Source organism: Ostrinia furnacalis, unplaced genomic scaffold, assembly GCF_004193835.3.
Source record: "Ostrinia furnacalis isolate ACB-3 unplaced genomic scaffold, ASM419383v2 OfSCF0710, whole genome shotgun sequence".
NCBI lineage: Eukaryota > Metazoa > Arthropoda > Insecta > Lepidoptera > Crambidae > Ostrinia > Ostrinia furnacalis.
The window spans coordinates 2,225,261-2,250,154 of record NW_021130949.1 but is presented as its reverse complement, the minus strand read 5'-3'; the positions used below and the strand labels follow the sequence as shown (position 1 = coordinate 2,250,154).

General features: G+C 35.7%; 2 protein-coding genes across 3 annotated transcripts; one reads left to right on the top strand and one right to left on the bottom strand.

The window, feature by feature from the left end:
• The first annotated feature begins 1,316 nt into the window (after positions 1-1,316).
• LOC114349749 (HEAT repeat-containing protein 3) lies at positions 1,317-5,287 on the top strand. Its single transcript, XM_028300230.1, has 8 exons — positions 1,317-1,523; positions 1,653-1,904; positions 1,984-2,089; positions 2,170-2,688; positions 2,875-3,103; positions 3,218-3,485; positions 3,578-3,877; positions 5,145-5,287. The coding sequence occupies exons 1-8, from the start codon at positions 1,392-1,394 to the stop codon at positions 5,253-5,255; spliced, it is 1,917 nt and encodes a 638-aa protein (XP_028156031.1). The 5' UTR covers positions 1,317-1,391; the 3' UTR covers positions 5,256-5,287.
• Positions 5,288-5,510: 223 nt separating this feature from the next.
• On the bottom strand, positions 5,511-22,726 carry LOC114349750 (uncharacterized). Of its 2 annotated transcripts, none has more exons than XM_028300232.1 (5): positions 22,266-22,726; positions 10,498-10,604; positions 9,878-10,010; positions 7,113-7,287; positions 5,511-6,848 (listed from the first exon to the last, which is right to left on the bottom strand). In XM_028300232.1, exons 1-5 carry the CDS (start codon positions 22,439-22,441, stop codon positions 6,060-6,062), a joined length of 1,380 nt encoding a protein of 459 aa, XP_028156033.1. In that variant the 5' UTR covers positions 22,442-22,726; the 3' UTR covers positions 5,511-6,059. The 2 variants fall into 2 exon arrangements, with proteins under 2 accessions (XP_028156033.1, XP_028156032.1); XM_028300231.1 differs by having other exon boundaries at positions 9,878-10,022; positions 22,266-22,725.
• Positions 22,727-24,894: the final 2,168 nt, after the last annotated feature.

Here is a 24,894-nt window from a genome sequence, read left to right as displayed (position 1 = left end):
AACTAGGAACCTAGTATGCCTATGCTGCAGCATGCTGTTCTTAAATCCTTATTATTGGATCATGATGATAATGGTCAATACCAATTATAATGCCAATACTACACATTTGCTAGCTGCTTCATCTAAGTACCATACAAGAAGGTACATCNCCTTCTGACGCAGTTGGGTAATAAACTAAATGTATCAAAACATTTCAGTCCAACTTACTGTCAACTCGACGCGCGCTTTAGAATCAAAGATTGACTTTTTATGACTTATTTTACAATTCACATTGAAAACAATATGCGTTGCTTGAACTTTTTCGACTTTTTCACAAAAATAACAAACAGTCAAGAAGAGATTACAAAAATTTTGCAGCGGCTGACAGATTTCATAATTTTCTTTGACAGGTGACAATTAAACCATAGACAATTGCCATATGAAAAACACACTTTTCCAATATTTTTGTTTGCCATGAGATTCTGGTACACCTATACTGGCCTATAAAGAGAAAAAGTTTTTTACAGGCTATAAGTGCTTGTATCAATTAATTTTATGTTGAAAATAACGTGTTATTTTTCTATATCTGGCAGATAATGCCATCCAGCATTAAGTCCGCCACAGTGCATTGTTAGTTTGTGTGCTGAAGATTAAATAAATAAATAAATATCTGTTTTTTTCTGTATGGCTCCGACATCTGTTTCCTTTGCTATATGACTAGCAGCGCAAACAATAAAAAAAGTTATCAACTGTCATCTGTCAGTTTTAATGACAGTTGAATAGTGCTGTTCAGCAATCGATAGTATTATTGTGTAAAGATCGATAAAAAAACTTTCAAAACTAAACCATAACCATAATAATTAAGCAAGTTTTTATCATAAAAGGAAGTAAAAAATCTATATAATATCATTTTTCGTTGTGTATTACACAAAAAGTTTTATGCCGTCGTAGAAACTATTGAAGATGTAAGTACAGGAAGATTTACAGAATTAATGATCTACAATGAATAAATGAATTGAATTGTTTATAAACCAAAAACCAATGACAAATTAATTGTATAACCAACGTAATAAGTAATATAATAGTAAGTTTTAACCATTTATAGAAAAAGTAGGTAATAAAAAGTATGTTCAAATAAAATAATGCATAACCTAATATTCTACTTTTAGTATTGTCCTCGTACGTAGTTGTAGATACTAAGCTGTATCGAATTTAGTTAAATAAAAGCAATTATTTAAAAAAAAAAAATTATATTGCCTCAACTTACATATCGATAATCTATTCTATTAAATCATTTTTCACTTAGTACAACACTAATTGACAGCTGGTTCTGCTATGTGTCATGTGTCATTTTCTCGCTGTAGCGCGGCGTGCTAAATTTGAGGTTACAAAATTTTATAATTCTCTAAACAATGGGGAAAGTTAAAAAGTCAAGGCCTGCAAGAACAAAGAAGAATGTTGTTGAAAGCCATTCAGTCGAAGAAGAAGAAATGCCAGTGGATTCCAAAGAAAATGCACTGCAGACTATATTGGATCAATTACAGGTTAGGTCTATTTTACTGTTTTTCAGATAACTTGTATTGTCCTAAAATGAGCCGATACTTTACTCTGTAGTTGTTTCTATATACAGTGAATTTTGTAAATAATAATCGAATTGATAAACTATATTTCAGACAGCAAATGTTGAAGAAAAATACTGTGGCTTACAAACACTGGCAATGCTTATTGAAAGTCCAGAGAATATTGATGAGATAATTAATCGAGGTATAGTTAAGGTGGCGGCACCTTTACTCATTGATGCTGCAAGTTCAGTGAGGAATGCAGCTGCCGGTACCTTGAGGAATCTGTCCACTGTAAAGCTGGAAGTATGTGACCAGCTGATGGAACAAGATATAATGACACCACTTACGTGCTATTATCATGAGGTAGATAATTTCTATTGTATTTTAAGAAATTGTTTAATTTACTGAAGCTGTAAGTTCTCACCAAAACTTTTATTTACAGCATGCTGCTGAGTGGACTCCAGAGAACAACTCTAAAACTAAAGACGATGATAAAGACACTTTTATTCAATGTACAAACTTACTTCTGAATTTATGTGAGAGCTCTGGTAAGTGGTTGAAGATTATTCCATGGTTATTGACATACAATCTGTTCTTAATTTCATAATATTTATTTTTATATTTACAGAACTTGCTGTCAAATACTTGGGACAGTCAAAAATACTTGACATTCTACCGAGGTATTTGAACCTGTCAGTTTTTGGTTGTGATGTTGTCATTGCTGTATTACAGTGTCTATTTGTGGTTGTAGAGGATAACCCCTTTGCTATGGAAAAAGTGAAGGCTAACTCAGAGAAACAATTACAAGAATTTATATCATTGGAAGGCACTGACCCATCAGTACTTTTGACAAAGACATTGGCAGCTGGTGTGATTATAAACACATGTGGAGGAAATGTTGTAGGTTTACCAGCTAATGTTGTGAATGATATCATTGCCATTCTGGCTAATACTTTATCAGTTGACCACAGGCTGGCTTGCAATCAGTTATCAAGTAATGTGCCATTAGGGGATAACAAGGGAAATATTGTTGCACCCAAAGGGAGTGAAGCCAAGGTTTTAGAAAATCAATTGAAGGCCGTGTCTCAGTTGTTAGATGCACAACAAAGTGCTGTTGAAATTGTTGCGAATCTTTGCTCTTGTGAAGGTTAGTATGCTATACCATGCATTATATTATTTCTTTTTATAAATATTAAGTTGTCTAATGACTGAAGGGAATATATTAACCATTGCTGATGGCTAATAAAGTCTGCTGCATACAGATTTGTGTCCTCAATTGTTTCAATTAACGTTAAAGAAGAAAAAGTTGAATTGATTATTTTCTGTGTTTCAGAGGGTGATGAAAACATAGATGAGGATGATTCAGACAGTGAAATAGAAGAAGAAATATGTACTAATACTGATGAGCCACTCCTCTCTGAAGACAAACTACCTCCAGAGGTCATGGAGGCATTGATCTCACTGGAAATATTTGACAAAGTATGGTCTAGGACTCAGCTGCCTGCACAAAATGTCATGATGATTTTGCAAGAGTATGAAGGATCACAGTTGATTTATAAAAAGTATGTATTTATTTTAAAATAAATGCTAAGCAATGTTATAACAAGGTCGAGGTCTTATCTTATTACTAAATGCCTATGCAAGGCGTAATGAAATTAGTTATTATCTTTTTTCAGATTACACAATGTCCAGACAAGAGCTTTACTTTGTATCAACAACATGCTATCCACATTACCCATTGAAAGTTTGGGGGGAGCCAGTAGGGTATATAAAATATGGGTGGATACAGGCAAATTAGTGTTCCAACAAAATGCAGAGAATGTTAACTTATTGGAGTCTTCCACGGCAGTAATGAGAGCTTCGTTGGAAAAACTGAAAGTCAAAGAAAATGGTGACCTCAATGGCTGTAATTTATTTAGTGATATGGCCCTAACAGATATAGAGGTATGTGAAATCCATGTGTATGTATACCTAACTATAATTTGATTATGACTTACCTTCAGATGTTGATTAATATACGATTTTTTTATTTACAGATGATGTTGACAGGGATAAAAGAGTGTCAAGTTCCAGAAATAAGAGCAAACCTTATCAGGATGATTGGAATCTTAGCCCTATTGTTAGTCAACAACTTAAATGAAATTACTTCGAATGTGATATGCACAATAACTGAATTTATCTTAGAGCAGGCTCATAAAGAGAATGAGGTCTGGGTTTTAGCTGAGGCTATTGACACAATAGTTGATTTATATTCTGAAGATGAGACAGATATTTTAGCAGCAAAAGTTAAATTAGTTGATAAATTGGCCGTATTGGCGCCTATACTGAAAAATAAGGTATGTATCGGCTATCGCGATTAACCCTTCATTTGATTTTGTTCACTGGGATGAACATTAAATTGAAAAAAATAATATGCCGAGTGCATACGTCTTAATTACTGGTAAGTTTTTTTTTTCACTAGAAAATATACTTAAATTTTGGTAGAAAAATATTTTTATGTGCTAGCTACAGTCTGAAAGCGTTAATTTTAGCCAAAATGCCGACATAGCGAAGACCAGGCTTTAGTGTCAAGGTGTTTATTCAAGCTTTACATGTTTTTTATTATAATTGAGTAATGACAGTGGTTTTAACGTATTGCATAGTGTTCATGCTCAATAACTTGCTTGATTTACAATGCTCATTTAATAAATAAGCCATGCTATACCAGGTCAAAGTCGAGTGTTCATCCCAGTGAACATTGCCAAATTACCAGCAATGTTTGATTGTTCATCCCAGTGAACGTTGTCAAATAGGCTATCAAACCTTTATTTTTGCTTAATTTTATTTTAGTGGACCAATTTCTTTATTTAGAGTTAATTTTTATTTTGTTTGAGTTGTTGGCAGCTTGATACTGTATATTGCATGAAATGTAATATCAGAATAATGTTTTGTTGCTTGTAAAAGTGGACATAATTGTTTTCTAAATTTTCATGCAATATAGTTACATATTTTAATTTAGCGGTTGTTTGTAGATTCAAAGTTTGTAGTTCCAAAGAATATTTTTGATTAAAATCATTTTTACTTTTTTATTTAAACCCTGAAGAATATATTTTATAAATGTGGGAGCTGTTTTTTTTATTATTTTGTGCGACTTGTCCACTTTTAAGTTACATGAACAAAAAAGTTTTTTTTTATCTTTAAAAACTTTAAACATTGTTTTACCTCAACGATCACACAAAATTGTATGGTAATGGTTAATTTCTTACTATTTTGTGCACCAAAAAGCGTTTAATACTATAAATTTTACTTTTTATATGAATAATTGTTTTAATTTAATGCCTCTACCTTAAATTGGCAATGTTCACCCCAATGAACAGTTAAAATTCTCCATATATTTGGCAGTGTTCATTGGGATGAACATTGATTTTTTTCTATTTGGTGAAGTTCCGATTTTTTATATATTTTTTTCTGACCTATAAATAATCCTAAGAACATAAATCCGACGATGTATTTTTATTTCTTGATAAATAATGAGTCTGCCAAATTAAGGGTTAAGAATATTTTGAGTAATATATTTATTTTAATAATTGATTTCTATTTCATACATATACATTTATTTTCCAGGCAAGACAGCAGAAACGACTTCCTAAGGAATACAAAGTACTGGTAAGCACAGCAACTTCAAACTTGCCTAGATTTATAAAGTACAAAAAAGGAAGAATAAGTAGTTTGTAAGTAAAATATTAATTTATAATTTGGTATCGATGTTGATACAGTTCTATATTATGTGTACAGCTTATACTAATTATCATTACATTAAAGTTAAAATAATATTAGATTGTTTTATTGTGTGGGTGGGACTTGTAAATGAAACTCAAATAATATAATGTAATAATTTATCAACAACGATTGAACTAGTAATAAATATTAAACTTCTAATTCCCTCTTGAAAATAATATTAATTAATAGGATTCTTGTACATTTTTACGCCATTCATGTGCGGACTATCATAAGCTATCATATTAACTTTTGATAGAGACTATGTGCATCTTACAGTAATTTCACAGTTTGGAGTACTAAACACATAAAATAATGTACAAGGGATATAAAAAATCTACTCTGTTATCTCTACTTTTGACATAAAACTTATGTATTATATGTATGTACTTTATTATTAAAAGGTTGCATACTGGGTTAAATTACAGGTTAAATGAATTCAATATTTCAACGCATCTTTGGAATATAAAATAATTATACACAAGCAAAATTATAATTATACGTAATGTACAGTTATCACAATCAGGTCTTAATCTACTGCATAATTAATTTATGGCAGAATATATATTATCCGTTGTAAAATGCCACTGAACTTTCAAAAATAATATGAATTGCTATTACGTATGTTATCTTTATTATTGTTTACTCTTTTGAAGGCACTGTTTTTTCTTAGGCACGACTATCAACTTTGAGATCCAACCTTTAAACACTTTCATGCTCAATCATTCTTCGCGCGAGACAAAGCCTAATGAATGTTTTATATTATGAAGGAATATTCCCGTTCAAGGGAGAACCAGGTTCTCCATAATGACTCCTCCTTGGCTTAGGAATAGGGTTTGGCGACGAAACGTCAGTTTTGTCGAACCTTCGTTTTATATCAGAAACTGAATGTTTTGCTCCTGTCTGCAAGATATCGTCATCTTCATTCAGCGCCGAGTTTAACTTGCTTATCTCTCGTTCGAGCTCCCGCGTCGCCTTATCAATTTCTATAAACTCCTTTTCAGTGCTTGATATAGTGTCGATGCTTTGTTTTCGAGGCAAATCGTCATACAGTTTACAAACCACCTTTTGAGGCTCTTGATTGCTGTTGGCATCAGTCGTTATCTTCTCTTCGTTTAAGTTTATGTCGTAAGTCATGTAGCTAGAGTCAAGGGCATTCGTAAGACTTTTGCTTCTCTTGCTGGACAGCGCGTGAAAATCTTCTAGGTTACCGCGACGCAATCGTATGTCATCATCGTTTACGCTGGAATTTCGTCTATACTTAACAATGTCAACTTTATCAAAATTAGTTTTCGCGAGAATATCATCTTCTGAATCAGCGTTGTGTATAACATGGTCTTCGTCATTTTCTTTGTTTTTATCATCGGGGATTTCTTCAACTTTTGATGCCGCAGTGTCTTCTTTTATACGACGTTCTTTTTCATCTTCGTCCTCAACAATTTTAAGTTCAACGTTGAAGTTTAAGTCTTCCGATTCCAGTTCCCCGTCAGCGTTTGTCAACTTTGTATCGTTAACATCACTGATATGGAGTTCAGAGCTGTCTTTGCTTACCTGAAAAACAAAATAATAATTTAGGTTTAACTTTACGTATCTATCGCGTCCGAAAATAACCAATAAACATTACATAGAATATATCATCGGGTCGGGTCATCAGCCAGTGCCAGTGATGTCAAGAGTATGGGATGGGATCCGCGCCAGACAATATCGTTTAAAGAAACACGGTAGAGTTTGCAGTTTGTCGATATTTTTCCGGTTATTAAAACTTTACTATGGTGGTTAAACTGCCAATAAATATGTATCAAGAATTATTATTACATCAAGCGTGGAAGCAGAGACGTCGGCGGAAGCAGGCGCGGGCGGCGCCGGTGCGCGCTTCTTCTTTCGGCGCGCGCGCACCGGCGGCACTGGTTCGTCTTCGTCGAAAGGATTGTTGCTGCCCACGCTCAGTCTTGAGCCCGTCACCTCGCTCCGCGCCATGCGGGGAGTCGCACTGGAATTTAAAAAAAATCTTGTTACCTAAAAACAATATCAATCTTGTTTTGGGCGTAGATTGGCGAAATAGTCGGACATCAGCCTTCTTCAACCCGTCTGGCCCGTGTGGGACTGGGGAGTGTAAATCTAAGGTCCTGCCGTTTTTAATTAGAGCCTGCAGACTGGTGGAGACGACATAACCTGTGGGCGTAGTGTGACTTTACGTCAAACGCATTTGACATCGACTGCGTTAAAAATATATGAAGATTTTAGTTCTTGAAAGTTTCCGCTAGGGGCGCTGTACAATCAAACGCATTCGATATCGACTATAAAATAGTGACATTAAGAGTAGGCGCACACCGTTGATTTTTAGTTGGCCGATAGTTGTGCCCGATTTTAAATTGTATGAAGAATCGGCCAAATCGAATCGGCGCGGCGTAGTGTGCGCACTCCCATACTTGCCCATACTGATCAACTGCCCGACTAAACTATCGGCCGACGAAAAATCAACGGTGTGCCTACTCTGAATGTCACTATTTTATAGTCGATATCGAATGCGTTTGAAGTAAACTCACTTGGATTGGTGCACGGGCCATCAAGTGGTTGCTTACAGTTGAACAGAGAAACTGGCAGGCCTTCATTAACATGATATGGCTAGGTAAAGACTTAGGTACCTCGTCTTAGGTAGTACCTAAGACGATGATAGATTCAGGAGGACTTGGAACAACCCCAACCACCCTAAGCGAGCATACAATTTTGCCCCACTGGGAATCGAACCCGGAACCTCTGGATCAGAGATGATCTTGTTGTCTTACCAAGTTACCACTATACCACAGAGGCTGTTTCACAACACATGTTGCATAACACCAAGGAATTTGATCATTCATGTAGTCAATTGTTTTGAACTCGCAGTCGCAGGTCAATAACGGAAGGAAAAACATCGCATGCACTCAGATTATATTTAAATAAAGGCTCAAGGTGAAAATGAATAACGTGGCAAATGCTTTGATTCTTGAGACTGGTAATAATGATATTGTTTTGCTAATAAAACCGTTTTAAAAATGAATCTTATGTTTTCTAATGTTTCTAGATGATGGAATGTGGATAAATGCAAAATAACAGCCACAATAGCCTTAAAAATGTTGTCATTGTGAGTATGACAACATTAATAAGCGAGGCAAAACATAAAGATGACATCATTTTACATCTTTATCTTGCGTGAGTGTAAACTAGTGTTCGTAACGGGCCCCATTTTCTACAAAATGTGAAGAAAAGATAGAGTCGGCCAAAAATATGACGCAAATGAAGCAATTTTATTTCAAACGTCAGATCAGAAATCAGTTGAACCGTCATAATTTTAGAAACTCCTTAAAACAAATGAATTAATTAATCTATGACCACAAGTTGTTATAGTGGTATTCATTTATGTGCTGTACGTAAAGTTAATAAGTTACAGTTAGTACCTTCGTGGTTAGTACATAATACCTAAGACCTCCGTAACTTTAGGTAGGTACACATGAGCATAATCCACTATGCTAAACTTGAGGTTTACTCCATGGAGGTACGTTTACTCTATGAGAGTATCGAATAGGTATGTGGACATTTGTTATCTCTAGTAGTAGTGTTGATTCACTGAAGCGTTTATCTAGATAAGGTATCTAATTATTGGCCAACCTGAACGAGTTTTATAAAAGTGGGATAGAGTTCCGCGTGTAGAAACTCTTAAAAGTTACGCATTAATTCCCTAATAAACAAGGATTTAAGGTTCGGCCAAACCAACGCGATCACACGCGATCAGCCGGCGTGCAGCGATGGCGACCAGACTAAAATGCAGTGATCGCCACCTGCGAACCTTTAGAAAGCCACATCTAAGACAGCAAACGAATACCAGCTGGATATTAAGGGTCCATTTTTGAATTCGTGACGAAATGCGAATGGGACGGTCTACGTTAAACCCGCTATTTAAGTAATACGGGCATGGGCGCCAGACATGATTTTCAGGAATTTTTAAGCTTAGCAATATGAATCTATTTTAACAGAAACACCCTGTATGCAATGACTTGCGACCGACACGGGAATGGGGTATAAGAGCAACTCGTGTTGTTCTTAGTTTTCCCCGTTGTAAGTATAACTACAGAATAATAATAAGTACTACGTATAACTAAGAATTTTGTGATTTAAGTAAGTATAGTGAGTCGCGGTCTTCATTCTTGAACATTTCCTTCGGGGGTTACCAAGTGCTCTTGCTTATCAATAGTTATACAAAGCATTTAACCTCGTCGGTCGTTATGGAAATCCTTGACGCCTTTGTCCAGCGAAATAAAAAAACGCAATCGTGGTTGCCCCAAGGAAACTTGGCGGCGCACTGTAACAGACGAGGCGAAGAAAATCGGCAAGACTTGGAGCGAGATCAAACGCGAATCTCAAGACCGAACGCGATGGAGGACTGTTGTGGACGCTCTCTGCCCCATCTAGGGGACATAGGACCTTTAATAAGTCAAGTTTGTCCAGCAGTAGACGTCATTTTGGCAAAAACACATCTAGGGGACGTAGGACCTAAGTAAGTTTGTACATCAGTGGATGTCATTTGCCTTAAACGATCAACTAACCTCAGGGAGTTGACTTCATACTGGCTGGAGCTGCGCAGTCGCTCCTGAAAGCGCGAGCGCGGGAGCGGCGTGATGGAGCCCCCGTACACGTAGCGCTCCGGCGACGCCACCGTGCTGCGGGCGCCTGGCGAAGCTGCTGACGAGTCTGAAGTCATTATACATCTTATATTGGGCTTTTAAGGCCTATTTTCGTGTGACGGACTAAGAAAACTTTGACTGTAAAGATAAAGTTAGTGAATGAAAGCGACTATGGGAGAAATATGCGAATATCAAGCCTCAACCAGTCTGGCCAGCATGGGCCAAAACCACACAAATCAGAGAGGGTAAGGGTCCTATAATGGAGATGAAATAACCTTATGATGAGCCTTTGAGGTTTAATTTCATCTGATTATGTACTAGGCAGTAGGTACTTAGTTAAAAAATATGAACGCAAAGATAAAAACGCAGGATAAGATTAATATCATGAAATATAAATAGACATTATGTATTACGAATATTTATCAAAAATGGATCAGGTAAAAGATTACGATATAATTTTTAAGGTAGACTTACGTCTACCTAGGTACATTTATTTTTATTGTAGTGCATAATACTATAGCTAAAGGCCTAAAGCTCCTTACATTGTAATGCACGTCGGTAAACTATAGGACTGCTCTCTCCGTTTGCTTGTGAAGTTTTCTCGTTCTGTTGCCCTTTTTTCCCCTTTTTCATGAAAGATCGGAATGCCCTGAAACAAAAGCACGAATTCATTTAGATTTATGAAATTAGTGTGCTGTATCGGTGGTTTTAAGATCAGTTGTTGTGTTGTTCTATGTCGGAATTAGACTCTATAATATGTTTCTTGGCAGCATTTTGACCTGATATTTAATGGACGCAAGATGAATCTCTACACCTTGATAAGGATAAGAAACTGGAAGTGGAAATTAGGTATAAGTAACTTAGTTTCCAAAGGATGGATCTGATCGACTAAAACAGTTGAATGGATAAGCTATAATCGGTTTTCACAACAATTGCGCGTGACTAGCGGCAGCTGACCGTGCGCAAGATAAGGTTCGAAAAAAGGCTTTATGAAGATGATTTTAAGGTCTACGATCAGAGCATTTAGTCGACCGCACGAAGAGCTCTCACGACCCGTTAACGGATGTCTGTAGGCGCAACTCTGACAAAAGTAATGGAAGTTTAGTGCACTTGATTCCACTTGAGCGGGCGCAATTGCGGCGTGACGCGCCCGGCCGCTGTCGCCCACGCGGACTTCGCCATGTGAGCACAGGTGAATGAATTTTGGGATCAAAACAACTTATAGTCTAGGTAAAGTACTTTGGTATACCTACTTATTTGTCTAGGACTAGAAAAACAGTAACTCAAGTCCCGGAAAAGCAGCCGGATGTTAAAGAAAAGAAAATGATATCCTAAGTTCCGGAAAAGTGCGCGGCGCGAATGTTAAAGAAAGTAAAATGGTGAGATGGCGTATCATTTTCTGATGTTCTAAGTTTTTTTTTGACTGAAGGAAGATCCTGAACTAAATTCCAACACAAACTTAAATCATATAATGAACCATAATAATATTATTATATGGTTATCCCATAACTTCCCTAACCTTCCTGCATAATGTAAAAGCTTTTTATTTTCGTGCCGCGCCGCGGCGCCGTTATGGCTATGCTTGGATAGACTTCATGAATAATAATATGGTCATCGTTGATTGCTATGGATCGAATTTCTAATTTTAGTCGAGAAACGAGGTATAAAAGGGTTATTTTACCCTATTGCGAAGAATGCGTGTCCTAATTAACCATAGTTTCTACAAAGATTGCATTAGCACTTGTGTAGGAGATAACCTGTGATTTATGACCGTATGTCACATGTTTGTAGCTCACAGCACAGTAGCCGGCATGTGCATGACATTAAATCTCCTAGGTCGTAAAGATAATTCCAGATTTGCCCGACCTGCTCTTGAACCTACTGGACTGACGCGAGTGTAGTGCAATAATTGCTTTGCTTATCTTGAATGTTGTTATGCAAAACTTGGAACTTTGGATCCTACTTTTTGATAAGTATATTCGCGACAGGCAAGCCATCAGTTGGTTTAGTTTTTGCTCATCTCTATCAGTCTCTTTTTAGTTATGCTTAAGTAAGCCTAAGTCATGTATCTAAAAAGAATTAACACTTTCCATTAATTGTTTGTTATTTGCGTTCTTACGGGAAATTACCCACAGGATGTGTTAATGTAAACGAAATATACCTACCTAAATAATATAATTATGTTAGTTTTGTTATTATTTAATATTTACCTATATTAAACGCATATTCGTCATTGAATACATTGAATATTGTTTGAAATTGTTTACAGTTGAGTAAGCTGGCGTTATTTCAAAATTGTTATTAATAAATAAAAAGTTAATGATTGAATTGATAGGTGGTCTAATTACCTCCCTTAATAGACATAGGTAGCAGGTTATAAATGTTTCTCATCAATTTCAAATTGCATACAAAAATAAAATATTAGAAATCCTACTCGTATTTTTAGAATTTATTCTGTTTTTATTTTAAGAAGTAATTAAGACGACACTAGACAAATTGAATTTTAGAGAAAAAAGTTCTCTTTTTCACCGTCATGGTTGCTATCCTTAATTTTTACAACACAAAACTTTCTGAATGCTGTGCCCTATGACCTTGCGAAGCGAACTGCTAACCACCAACTCGTGTTGTTGCTCGTAGCTAACTCCTACAGCAAACTGTACATGACCCACTTATGCAGTCTACATAATTTTATCACAATTTTTCATAGCAAGTGACTCACTGACTTATCTTTGTGAAGTAATTCTGTAAAGTCTGTTCTACTAAGATGTTTACAGTTACTTAAATAATTAGCTCATTAACTGCCAAGAGCTCTTAATTGGTTAGTTACAAATAGTTTAAGAGGCTATTTTATTTTATTTTATTTATTTTATTTTATTTTATTTTATTTTATATTTCATTGGGTTTTCCATGTTTTAAATCTTGGCTTCGAAAATTTTGTAATCGGTTAATATAGTAGAGTTGGTAGAGTAAGTAAGTTATGTTTTTGTTAACTCGTTCGTTTCAGCCGAATGACGTCCACTGCTGGACAAAGGCTTTCCCCAAGGATTTCCAAAACGACCGGACCTGCCCCGCCCGTATTCAGTCACCTTCCGCAACCCCCATCAGATCGTCGGTCCACCTAGTGGGAGGTGTTGGCAGCACATTACGTTACTACTTCGTTAACTCATAACCATGATTCATACAGATTATACACAATACCGTTATTAGTACTGAACTTCAACCACTGGATAAACAAGCAGTGTAGTGGAAAAATCTTGCTACCAAGTAAACAAATCACGTCACTTTTATACCCAATAATACCCAATAAACATAATTAAATTAACTCTATCCAATCAAAATTTACAGACAGACATTGGCTATAAAAATTTAATGGGTCTTATTTAGAAACTTAGGCGTCCTAAAATATAGTTTTTATCTGTCTTTATTATCTATGGGCTTAAAAACTACTAAGCCTATTTTTACCTACCTACCTTGTTTTGTTTGATAGCATAATGTATTTGTTAAAATCTGAGGTAGGTTTAATTTACTTTTAATATTAATGTTGATCAATGCTGCCCGAGACGCAGACTGATTCATCATCTACGAGTATTAGCTCCTTATTTATTAGGTATGTGAGGTCTTAGTCCAGTCTGGATGTCTGACTCAATAATTCACTTTTAAAAAAAATTAAACCGACTTCAAATGCGTGAACACAAAAAAAACTAAAAATTGAAAATATTGGGTATAAAAATTTCATCCCCAATTTTCCACCCTTGGGGGTGAAATATTTTCTTCAAATTCGCATGAAACCACCCTTTTGATAATACCTATTCAACAAAAAAATAATCTTTCAAATTGGTTCATAATCGGCGGAGATATTGCGTATAAAAAAGTTCATCCCCAATTTTCCACCCTTGGGGGTTGTTTTTTCTATTATTAAATTTAAATGGGACCACCCTTGAGGTATTACCTATACGCAGAAAAAAGATTTGTTCAAATCGGTTCATAATTGGCGGAGTTATCGCGTAACAAACATAAAAAAAAAAAACATACGGGTCGAATTGAGAACCTCCTCCTTTTTTGAAGTCAGTTGAAAAAAAAAGTAAAAAAACTAAAACCCAACTACGACAAAAAACGACGCTGAAAAAGTATAAAACAAGATTTTCAGTATACTGAACTGAACAAAGTTGCTAATGTAGTTGCATAGTAATTTTCATGTTTGGAAAACCGCAGTCACACGTTGTCAAAGTGCTACGGTAGATAGGTATATGTAACGTGTGACTACGCCTTTCCAAACATGAAAATTACTATGCAACTACATTAGCAACTTTGTTCAGTTCAGTATACTGAAAATCTTGTTTTATACTTTTTCAGCGTCGTTTTTTGTCGTAGTTGGGTTTTAGTTTTTTTACTTTTTATTTATTATTTGTAATGTTTTGGTGTTACAGTGTATTTGTGGCGCATAATATTAACTAAAGTTAAATTGATGAACTGATAAGTAGCAAAGAAGGTATGAACGAAAAAATGTGAGTTATATGCAATCAGCCTATGAATACAGGTAAAGTCACAAGCAAATGCTACTAATATATATATATTCGAAATGTACAAGTAAAGCGCTTTCAAATGATACCAAACACGGCATATTTATCTTAACTTTATTTTTTTACTCTGTATGTTTTGTCCGCTAGAGGGCGCCACATTAGATTTTGTAAAACCCCATATAGCCTATAACCAGCGGACAATTAAGATGCTTCTAATGATATGTCATTTGTCGAATTCTGATAAGAAGTTTAGAAGTTACGAGGGAACAGATGAACATACATACATACATACATACATAGCCTGTCAAAATCATAACCCTCCTTTTGCTTTGCCGTAGTCGGGTAATAAACAAAGTCATGACTGATATATTACTTTTAAATCATGATTAATACATATTTAGAAGCCGAAATTAATAGCTAAGCCCCTTTTAGTGTGAAATCGCCCAAGAAACTCAGTCCCTAGCTACTCCCTCTTGATTAATTATTATCTATTATCTTATACCATGTTTAATTATAATTAATTTTGTCTGTGCAATCAATCAGTAATCAGCCGCGTGATTAGTCGGATACAACACTACAGCGTTTACAAACGGAAAATTTTAATAAATCATCAATGTTAATTTAGCATTGACTTACAATCAATCAGTCATCGAAGCCCCTATTGTTTCATAGTGCAATTTTATTGTCGTAGTGTATATGAGGCTCGTATACAGAGGCATATACATACTACAATCAGTTATATTGTGGGTGTAAATTAGTATTGTTTATGTATTGCGCGAGGTTTGCGCCCGTCGTACTTGACTCCATGAACTTTGCTTCAGCAGCCGGTTACAGCGGATATATTTCAATCATTCTAACCGCGTATTGTTTTCTATTTATGAGGGCTATTTACTAAATATCAAGCTATTTAATACAGTTGGGTAATTTTATACTTTACAATTTTCGAAGTTAGCTAAAAAAAAGGTTCTTCACCTTTTCACGTAAATCTCGACCTTTAGGTAAGTATAATATTCTAAACAATAACCTTCATAAAACCCCATGGACGATGGAAGGTTTCACGTTTTAACTCCTATACAAAAAGTGGTGGTGTTACTTTAAAATTAATATCATCGCCGACTCACAATAAATTGCCACATTGTGTGCTCTACGATATAAATATGGAAACGTACGGTAGTTAGTTACCTGCCTTCCTACTTACAGCATGTAGAATGTAGATGAAGGATGTAAGAATTAACAATGATGATTTACTACTTAGTACGCGCATCCCTGTTACCACGTATCATATCACAAGAAGCCACCACAATTCACAAGGCCGTATTAAGTAATGCACTGCATGAATTGCAACACTTGTTTATGGGATGCAGTTCATAAATGCACTCAATTTAAATAGATTAAAACGAGCGAAGTTTTGATTAGGTTTCATCAAAATATTTAATCATTTTTGAGGGAAATCAAAACTAATGTAATTCTATTCTGTTTGTTACAATAAAATTTCACGCCTTAACTCTGACAGTTGAATTGACTATAAAAAATTTTTGGGATAGTGATGAGATTGATTGATTGATGAATGTTCACATTAGGGTGAAATATGGAATTAAAGCGCATATTATAACTTATCAATTTCCACGTTAGGATAATCTATGTTATTTATATTTTCAGTGACGGGACGCGNAGTGCTAAGGTTGAATTATTAAATAATCACTGTTAACTGTGATTAATTTATCACTTTCACCGCGACTGTCGGGAATTATTCATAATAACCGGTTATTATTAATAATTTTCAATTTATCACATTAACCGTAACATATACAAAATGATTTTGTAATTTTAAACTCCATAATCAAGACCTCTTTTAACCAATTATCCGCGGAGATTTTCATGTTTATTTGGGTCGGTTGTTATAAAATTAACTACCAAAATACTTTTTATGCAAATCATATTGCAGTAAGTACTAGGCACATAACCAAATGAAACATTTGGATCGAAGCCAACACACGCTTTACTTCATGATATCTGTGTAGGTTTGGTAAATGTGTTCAATAGTGGGTTATTATCTGATTGTGATTCATTTTATTTGGATTGGTAGAGACGTTCATTACTAAATACAGTATCTTTATCAGAGCATTTGCAAACTTATTGCAATTGCATTAAAGCTACGACTTTTTGCAAATTAATAAAATAAGTATATCTTAATAATTGGTCCTTAATACGGCTTACTACCCTACATTTATGTTGCAGTGACAACGATACTCGTAGACAAAGTTTCTCTAATAAAAACAAAAGACATTAACTAACTAGTAAATGATAATGTCAATTTGGAATAAATTAATTGCATATTTTTTACTTAAGTACTAATATTGTTTTTTTAGGTTAGTTTTCTAAAATACCAGTTAGTAGAATACACTTTGTTGTGCTTTTGCTCTACATTTCCTACAAAACATGTTTTCCTCGTTGGTTGTACTTTTAAGTTATCTGTCTATTGTAATATTAATTATTTTCATTGTGGCTGACTGAATGACTAAATTTAAACTTCTCTGCACTTCTCTTATCACTATTATATGACTATGTACTAACTAACAAGACCCAAAAAAATGTGTAGGGAAAGTAAAGCTGAATACATACAAAGGTGTTTAAAAAATACAGTTACTGAAATATTTTATTGATGCCTTTTAAGGTCGGTAACAAATATCTAGAATTACTTATTGCGCGAGTTCCTGCGAATATCGTAGATTAAAAGCCGATTAATGCAATTAGATACTTCCATAACTTCAAAAATATGTTCAAGTATCTGTTGGCAACGTACAAAGTACAAAGTGAATCACGTTTTCAAAGAAGTGGGTTATTCACATCTTCAGATGCAATTCAAGGAAAAACTCAAAGGAACTTTATACCTAAGTAACTTACTCTTGATAGTCTGTTGGCAAAACATTCTAAGTTGAATTTTGTTTCTGTACACGTATTCGTTCGCACGTTTCAGCCAAATGACGTCCACTGCTGGACAAAGGCCTCCTCCAAGGTTTTCCACAATGCACGGTCCTGCGCTGCCGACATCCAGGCTCTTCCCGCGACCTTTACCAGATCGTTGGTCCACCTAGTAGGAGGCCTGCCCACGCTACGTCTTCCAGCCCGTGGTCGCCACTCAAGAACTTTTCTGCCCCAACGGCCATCGTCTCTACGAGCTATGTGCCCCGCCAACTTCGAGCAGTGTGTGTTGCCAGTGTTGATAATATATGGATCTGAAACGTGGTCGCTTACTATGGGCCTCATAAGAAGGGTCAAGGTCACCCAAAGGGCGATGGAGCGGGCCATGCTTGGAGTTTCCCTGCGTGATCGAATCAGAAATGAGGAGATCCGCAGGAGAACTAAAGTGACCGACATAGCTCGCAGAATTGCTAAAATCAAGTACACGTATTAACTTAATAAAATACCAATCACGTTGCATATTCAAATGTACGCTGTACAGCAGTGTCAATAATGACTTCAGAGCTAAAAATACTCCTTACGACACTTGCATTATTCCGTCGGACCCTAGCTTGATATGATAACAAAAGACTTGTGTAGGTCCCACCATCTCACTCTGTCGGTAGATACAGACTATAGCACATCAAACTGCACATTTTTGATGCAAAATCCCCCTATTACAATTACATTTAAGATGCCAGTGTATAGCATAACGTTCCATTGTTACAGACAACGCAGCATAATAAACTTTTTTTTTTCACTTTATCTGCAATCGACTTGGATAAATTTTTATTTTAATGTTCGGAGGGGTATTTCAGTAAATTCTCCCCCCGGTCTTCATTAATTCACATACTTAGTATTTAGTCCGGCATTCTAATATTCGGTCCAAGCTTTTAGCATTTTTGGTCCAACTGTATTTGCCATCTTTTCAGTCTTGTGGGTTAGATATACTACAATTTCTCTACAGAGTTGGTTTGTGATTTTTCAGCCTCTCCTTATATTTGGCACAGTAGGTATTGGCTCACCTCCTCCCTGACTGTCGGCATTTCCAACTCATTCAATAAACTTCTGAAGACGCTACCATTTCAGTCNGGGACGCGTGTTACTTTCTGAAACTCGACATTCTGAACCAACGCAGTGAGCTGAAAATATTGTTTGTGCACGTGCTGTAGATTGCATCATATCGATCGATTTATAATACACTGGCTGGACCTATTGTAACGTGGAAAATCAATTCATCAGTCTAGGAAAATGGTTTCACGTTTATCTTGGATAGACTCTAGACTTGGATATTTTCGGAACGTCAAACCAATCAATTTAGGAAAATTTATACAAAGTGATTTTGTAATTTTGATAAAACCTCCTAATCAAGACCTTTTAGAGTAGGCGCACACCGTTGATTTTTCGTCGGCCGATAGCTTAGTCGGGCAGTTGATCAGTATGGGCATGTATGGGAGTGCGCACACTTCGCCGATTCGATTTGGCCGATTCTTCATACAAATTAAAATCGGGTACAACTATCGGCCAACTAAAAATCAACGGTGGTGCGCCTAGTCTTAACCAATTATCCGTGGAGATTTTCATGTTTACCTATTTGGGTCGGTTGTTATAAAATTAACTACCAAAATACTTTTTATGCAAATCATATTGCAGTAAGTAGGCACAAAACCAAATGAAACATTTGGATCGAAGCCAACACACGCTTTACTTCATGATATCTGTGTAGATTTGGTAAATGTGTTCAATAGTGGGTTATCTGATTGTGATTCATTTTATTTGGATTGGTAGAGACGTTCATTACTAAATACAGTAATCTTTATAAGAGCATTTGCAACCTTATTGCAATTGCATTAAAGCTACGACTTTTTGCAAATTAATAAAATAAGTCCTTAATATGGCTTACTACCCTACATTTATGTTGCAGTGACAACGATACTCGTAGACAAAGTTTCTCTAATAAAAACAAAAGACATTAAGTAACTAGTAAATGAAAATGTCAATTTGGAATAAATTAATTGCATATTTTTTACTTAAGTACTAATATTGTTTTTTTAGGTTAGTTTTCTAAAATACCAGTTAGTAGAATACACTTTGTTGTGCTTTTGCTCTACATTTCCTACAAAACATGTTTTCCTCGTTGGTTGTACTTTTAAGTTATCTGTCTATTGTAATATTAATTATTTTCATTGTGGCTGACTGAATGACTAAATTTAAACTTCTCTGCACTTCTCTTATCACTATTATATGACTAAGTATGTACTAACTAACAAGACCCAAAACAAATGTGTAGGGAAAGTAAAGCTGAATTACATACAAAGGTGTTTAAAAAATACAGTTACTGAAATCCATGCCTTTTAAAGTTGGTAACAAATATCTAGAATTACTTGCGCGAGTTCCTGCGAGTATCGTAGATTAAAAGCCGATTGATGCAATTAGATACTTCCATAACTTCAAAAATATGTTCAAGTATCTGTTGGCAACGTACAAAGTGAATCACGTTTCAAAGAAGTGGGTTATATTCACATCTTTTGATGCAATTCAAGGAAAAACTCAAAGGAACTTTATACCTAAGTAACTTAGGTACTCTTGATAGTCTGTTGGCAAAACATTCTAAGTTTTGGATTTTGAGTCTGTACACGTATTAACTTAATAAAATACCAATCACGTTGCATATTCAAATGTACGCAGTAGCAGTGTCAATAATGACTTCAGAGCTAAAAATACTCCTTACGACACTTGCATTATTCCGTCGGACCCTAGCTTGATATGATAACAAAGACTTGTGTAGGTCCCGCCATCTCACTCTGTCGGTAGATACAGACTATAGCACATCAAACTGCACATTTTTGATGCAAAATCAACGGACAGCGGACATCAAACAGACAACGTAGCATAATAAACTTCTTTTTTTTTTTCATTTTGTATCTGCAGTCTACTTGGTCATAATCAGATGTTTTGTCTTTATTTTAATTTTCTTAAGGAGGGGTATATCTGTAAATTCTCTCCCTCGGTCTTCATTCATTCACAAAGTAGGCTAGTCCGGCCTTCTATAGGTACATATTCGGTCCAAGCTTCTAGCATCTTTGGTCCAACTGTAGTATTTGCCTGGTAAAGGTTCTGCAGTGGAGGCCGCGTATCTCTCTCTCTCCTTATATTTGGCACAGTATTTGCTCACCTCCTCCCTGACTGTCGGCATTTCCAACTCATTCAATAAACTTCTGAAGACGCTATCATTTCAGTTATGATTCTCATAGCTGCAAGACAATGGCAATATAATCACTTGTTTAATGAGAAAGCGGAACGTAGTGAAGGTCCTTAGTCCCGGATAAATATAAACTCTCGTTGCATTCTATAATCCATAAATAAACTTACGTAAGTCTTAATGTAGAGACATAGATCAATTTAATGCTGCTAGGAGTATCTATCGAAAGATTTGAGATACCTCTGGTCCATCATACCATCTAATATTACATTTTTCCAAGTTAGTAACGTCAAGTATAGAATAATTCTCGCTCTCATGTAAATTAGCAATAGGCAATGATGACCATTGAGCCATTGCAGATTGCAGAGATAATGTTAAGTGGAATGCTGACTATATCGTGCCCAAGTCATAACGCAAACAATGTGTCGCTATAACACATCCTCGCAAAGCTGAAAATGTTTCAAGTACCTAGGTACGTATTTATGTAAGTATGAATATTCAAATCTAAATAACATGTCTGAATATGAAATAGAGGACAAGGAGTCTCTCGAGTCGTGGCATCGATTTTTTTATAAAAAGGTTGGGTTATTTTTTGTGCAATTGCTGCAAGAGGTCAGAAAACTAAACATGAACAAATAGTAAATATTTTATCTAAATAATCAATGAAAATGGCAGTATTTTAGACACCGCTAAGATTAATCAAAGGTGTGGGGGTTGCCCCCATTAAACAAAATGCACAGACACAGACGTTTAGCAACTTATTTATGCAGGAAGGTCACGGAAAGACACATTGTTTGTTTTTAATGAACGACGTCGCGTTTTGTGTTATAGTTAAAAGAAGTGAGGATCATTTATTATTACATTATTATAATACGATACATACTGCATGATACGGATGCAATGATTACGTATTGTGTGTTATGGTTTGTGGTCAGGATAGAAATTGTGGTAAGAAAGTCGAAAGATTATGAAATTACAGTAAGAGTAAACTATAGAATCAAGAATGCTTTTCCACAAATGCATAGTCACATTGTTTGGGGAAATTGATTGGGTATTAATAAGTAAGCCAATGCTATAATATCTTATCACTATCAGACTCTACATTTCTTATGACATCCTTTAGATTTTTAGTCACCAAACGTTGCTGTCACATGATTTATATTTTTATGATACGACGTTTATTAATTACTGATTTCATTATGATACGTCTTATCTACCTACATCATCCGTCATCTCATTGAACCACGTCATTATTAGTTTAGAGCTAATAATGAAAATGCAGAAAACCAGTTTCAGACCCACGTGATAGAATGCGATTTCTAAAGATTATGCATTCGTCTTATATTTATAACAACATGAGTGCATAATTGTTTTTATAAAGTGCATCGTTAATAATAAGTAATTATTATACGTAATCAATTAAGAACTTTGCTACTTGCTGATCGAAAATACATGTCTTGAATTATCTACAAATCAGAACCAAGGCTAGGCGGTTATAATTTGTAGTTACATATTAGTTAAGAAGGAAACTGAAAGGTAGGTCTGAAGGTATTTCCTTACCTACTATAATCCAAAACGCGATATTTACCAGCTCTATTAAACTACAAAAATCTGTGTAGGTACTCACCATGAGTTCTTGATATCCTTAATCCCAGAGAAAGTGATGCTGTTGGAACGATTCAGCTTCCTCCCAATAGTCCAGAATCTGATCTTGTTGTGGTTGTCCTCCTCGTGGAAAGGGTTCAGGTGCTCTGGATAGTCGTGGATCGAGAAGGACTTCCGTGGACCCGCCATGGCAGTCATGATTGAAGATTCACTTGTCAAACTTTTACATAATACACAGTGCAGGCGTCGACCACTTCGTACTTTATCTGTTATCACACTAGTGAGCTATCGCGTTGATAAAGTTGTATCGTTTAATCGCGCGAGATATCTAATTGGTGTTTGTTTGCGCGCGAGATCGGCAACGTCGCGGCGCTCGGCGTCGCGCGCGGGGCTACACTACCGGCGCCCGCCGCACGCGGCCCACGAGCTGTCACATCTTCACCGCCCGCGATCGTGCCACCTCACATCACGCATTCGTGTGCCTCAACGCTACGTCACACCGATGCGGCTTTTCTCGACGGATAATCGATTACGAATCGAAATCGTAGCAAATGACTTGACGATTTAGCGCTATTACACAATTTGCGAAGTAATTAAGTCGTTATGCTATGCAGTTTTTCGCAAGGCTTACGTATTGCTTGCCTGCTGGCTGGTTCTTAAGTTTTAGTTACTCCTAGTATAACCGAACAGTGTTGGTCACGCACAAAAACTATATTCCGACTTGCTCTACCTAGGTAGAGCAAATCGAAATTTGGTAGACNTGGTAGACTCTATAGTCTACCAATTACCTATCAAAATTTAAAAAAAATAGTAAAAAAGTAATTTACTAAGTAGGTACCTAATTACTTTCATCGTCATCATAAAAACAAATTAACAGGTATATTTTTTCTAAATACCTAGCTAGCTGCTTAATTATTTCAGCAGTAAGGATTAGCTCCTGCGTTTAACTAATATTGTATTGTGTAATAAAACACAATGTATGGATGAAACCAAACAAATAGAATTAGTTGCAGTCGTGAACAAAGATTTCATTCTGAAATGTGCTGTTTCCATAGTTATGGGTTATAAAGTTACTCGTTTTATGTCAACATGCAAGCCTGGTGATGACGCCAGCATCGTGACGAGGCCGCGTCACCCACCGAAAGGCGAAGGTCGTGTAAACTAAGGAAAATATTACGAGCGCCTTTAAATATTATTAGACACCAACTGACTTCATGAATTACGCAATAGTGGACACCTTGCAAACAATCGCATGTGTGGCATTTGAATATGTACGATTTAGGTACGTATTTACGATACGAACGTGTTTCTAGTCAAAAATGGTAGGAGGTTTTGTTGGTAGATAATAGGAATTTTAGTAGGATGTCCCACTAAAATACAGAAAGAAGACCTCGTAATATCAAGTAGTACCTACCTATCTACTGTACAATATGTAGGCTACTGTCTGCTTCGAGCGCATGTTTTTACCTACAATTCTAGCAATGTAGCCTCGAAAGATATTAACGATTTATAGGGGTGTTCTCATTTTCACAACCCCACACAACAATGGTTGCTATACTTAGCTATAATTTTACAGACGGTCAAAATACCAACTCAAATGGACTGGCACGCGATGGTATATCGATCCTCTGACTTAGTAAAATAGAGAATGTGCCTTTTAGTAGAGCTTAGGTAGCTTCAAATTTTCCGATTCAAGTGGAGAAAGCATAACGTTCACCAATTTTGTTTTTCTTCGAAATGAAATGCCAAGGAGTTGGCTAGGTGCCTGATACTCCACAATAAAGACAAAATGTCTTACTCATCGTGGTCATCGCACGCTTTTGTTTTTCGTATTGTAGGTACCTACATGTATCGCTTGGAACAAAGGTTCAGAAAAGTGTTTTGTTCACATGCACATAATAATCCACAATGCAAGAATTTAAATTAACACGCAATTTAATGAACGTTTTAATTCCACAACTGTTATTATTACGTATGAAATGAAACGAAACAAAATGATCACAACACAAAAGCGTAAAATTTAAGAAAGGCAATTTTTATTAATATTAAAATTGCGCGCTCATTAACCGCATTCGCTAAGTTTAAGCAGACTACTACCGTATGAACTTTTTCATTCGTTTCGTGATTGGTGCCAGTTACTTTATTATAGTAACCAGGAAACCATCGAGCGAGTAGATTACATTGCACCATCAATTGTGGCCAATATCGCCAATTCATTGACCGGGTCACTGGATGCTATCTGATTGCTCAACCGTTCATTGTTCAATGGAGGGCTTCTTTATGCCCAGTTAATATTTGTTTACACTAACTACTAAATTTAATGGAAAAACATTAACTAAGTATAGGTTCGCGCGTTCGATTTGACGAAAATTGAAATTATATTATCTACGTATTAACTTTACCTACTTTCGTTTCTACTTTAATTCAAGGGTCATTAAATATTTCCTAAATAGCTAGGTAACTTGAAAAGTTTTATTAAAATAGCTAGCATCATGCGTGACGAACATACTTTCCGTTAGATTAAGCAACGGGAATGAAGAGTTACTTAGTTGTTTGTAAAACAATCAATGAGTAAGTCTACATTTATATTGATCCACAATGCCCTTTGAATTGATTGGATCTAACAAGGATTGATTCTTATATAAAGGACT

Excerpts from the sequence above, each read along its gene's own strand:
- LOC114349750 (XM_028300231.1), bottom strand. The coding sequence starts at position 22,441 with ATGACTGCCATGGCGGGTCCACGGAAGTCCTTCTCGATCCACGACTAT. Across the intron at positions 10,605-22,265 it reads AAGGATATCAAGAACTCATG|GGCATTCCGATCTTTCATGA; the intron begins GTGAGTACCTAC and ends CTTTTGTTTCAG. Across the intron at positions 7,288-9,877 it reads TATGAAGTCAACTCCCTGAG|TGCGACTCCCCGCATGGCGC; the intron begins GTTAGTTGATCG and ends TTTAAATTCCAG.
- LOC114349749 (XM_028300230.1), top strand. The coding sequence starts at position 1,392 with ATGGGGAAAGTTAAAAAGTCAAGGCCTGCAAGAACAAAGAAGAATGTT. Across the intron at positions 1,524-1,652 it reads CTATATTGGATCAATTACAG|ACAGCAAATGTTGAAGAAAA; the intron begins GTTAGGTCTATT and ends ACTATATTTCAG. Across the intron at positions 2,689-2,874 it reads GAATCTTTGCTCTTGTGAAG|AGGGTGATGAAAACATAGAT; the intron begins GTTAGTATGCTA and ends TCTGTGTTTCAG.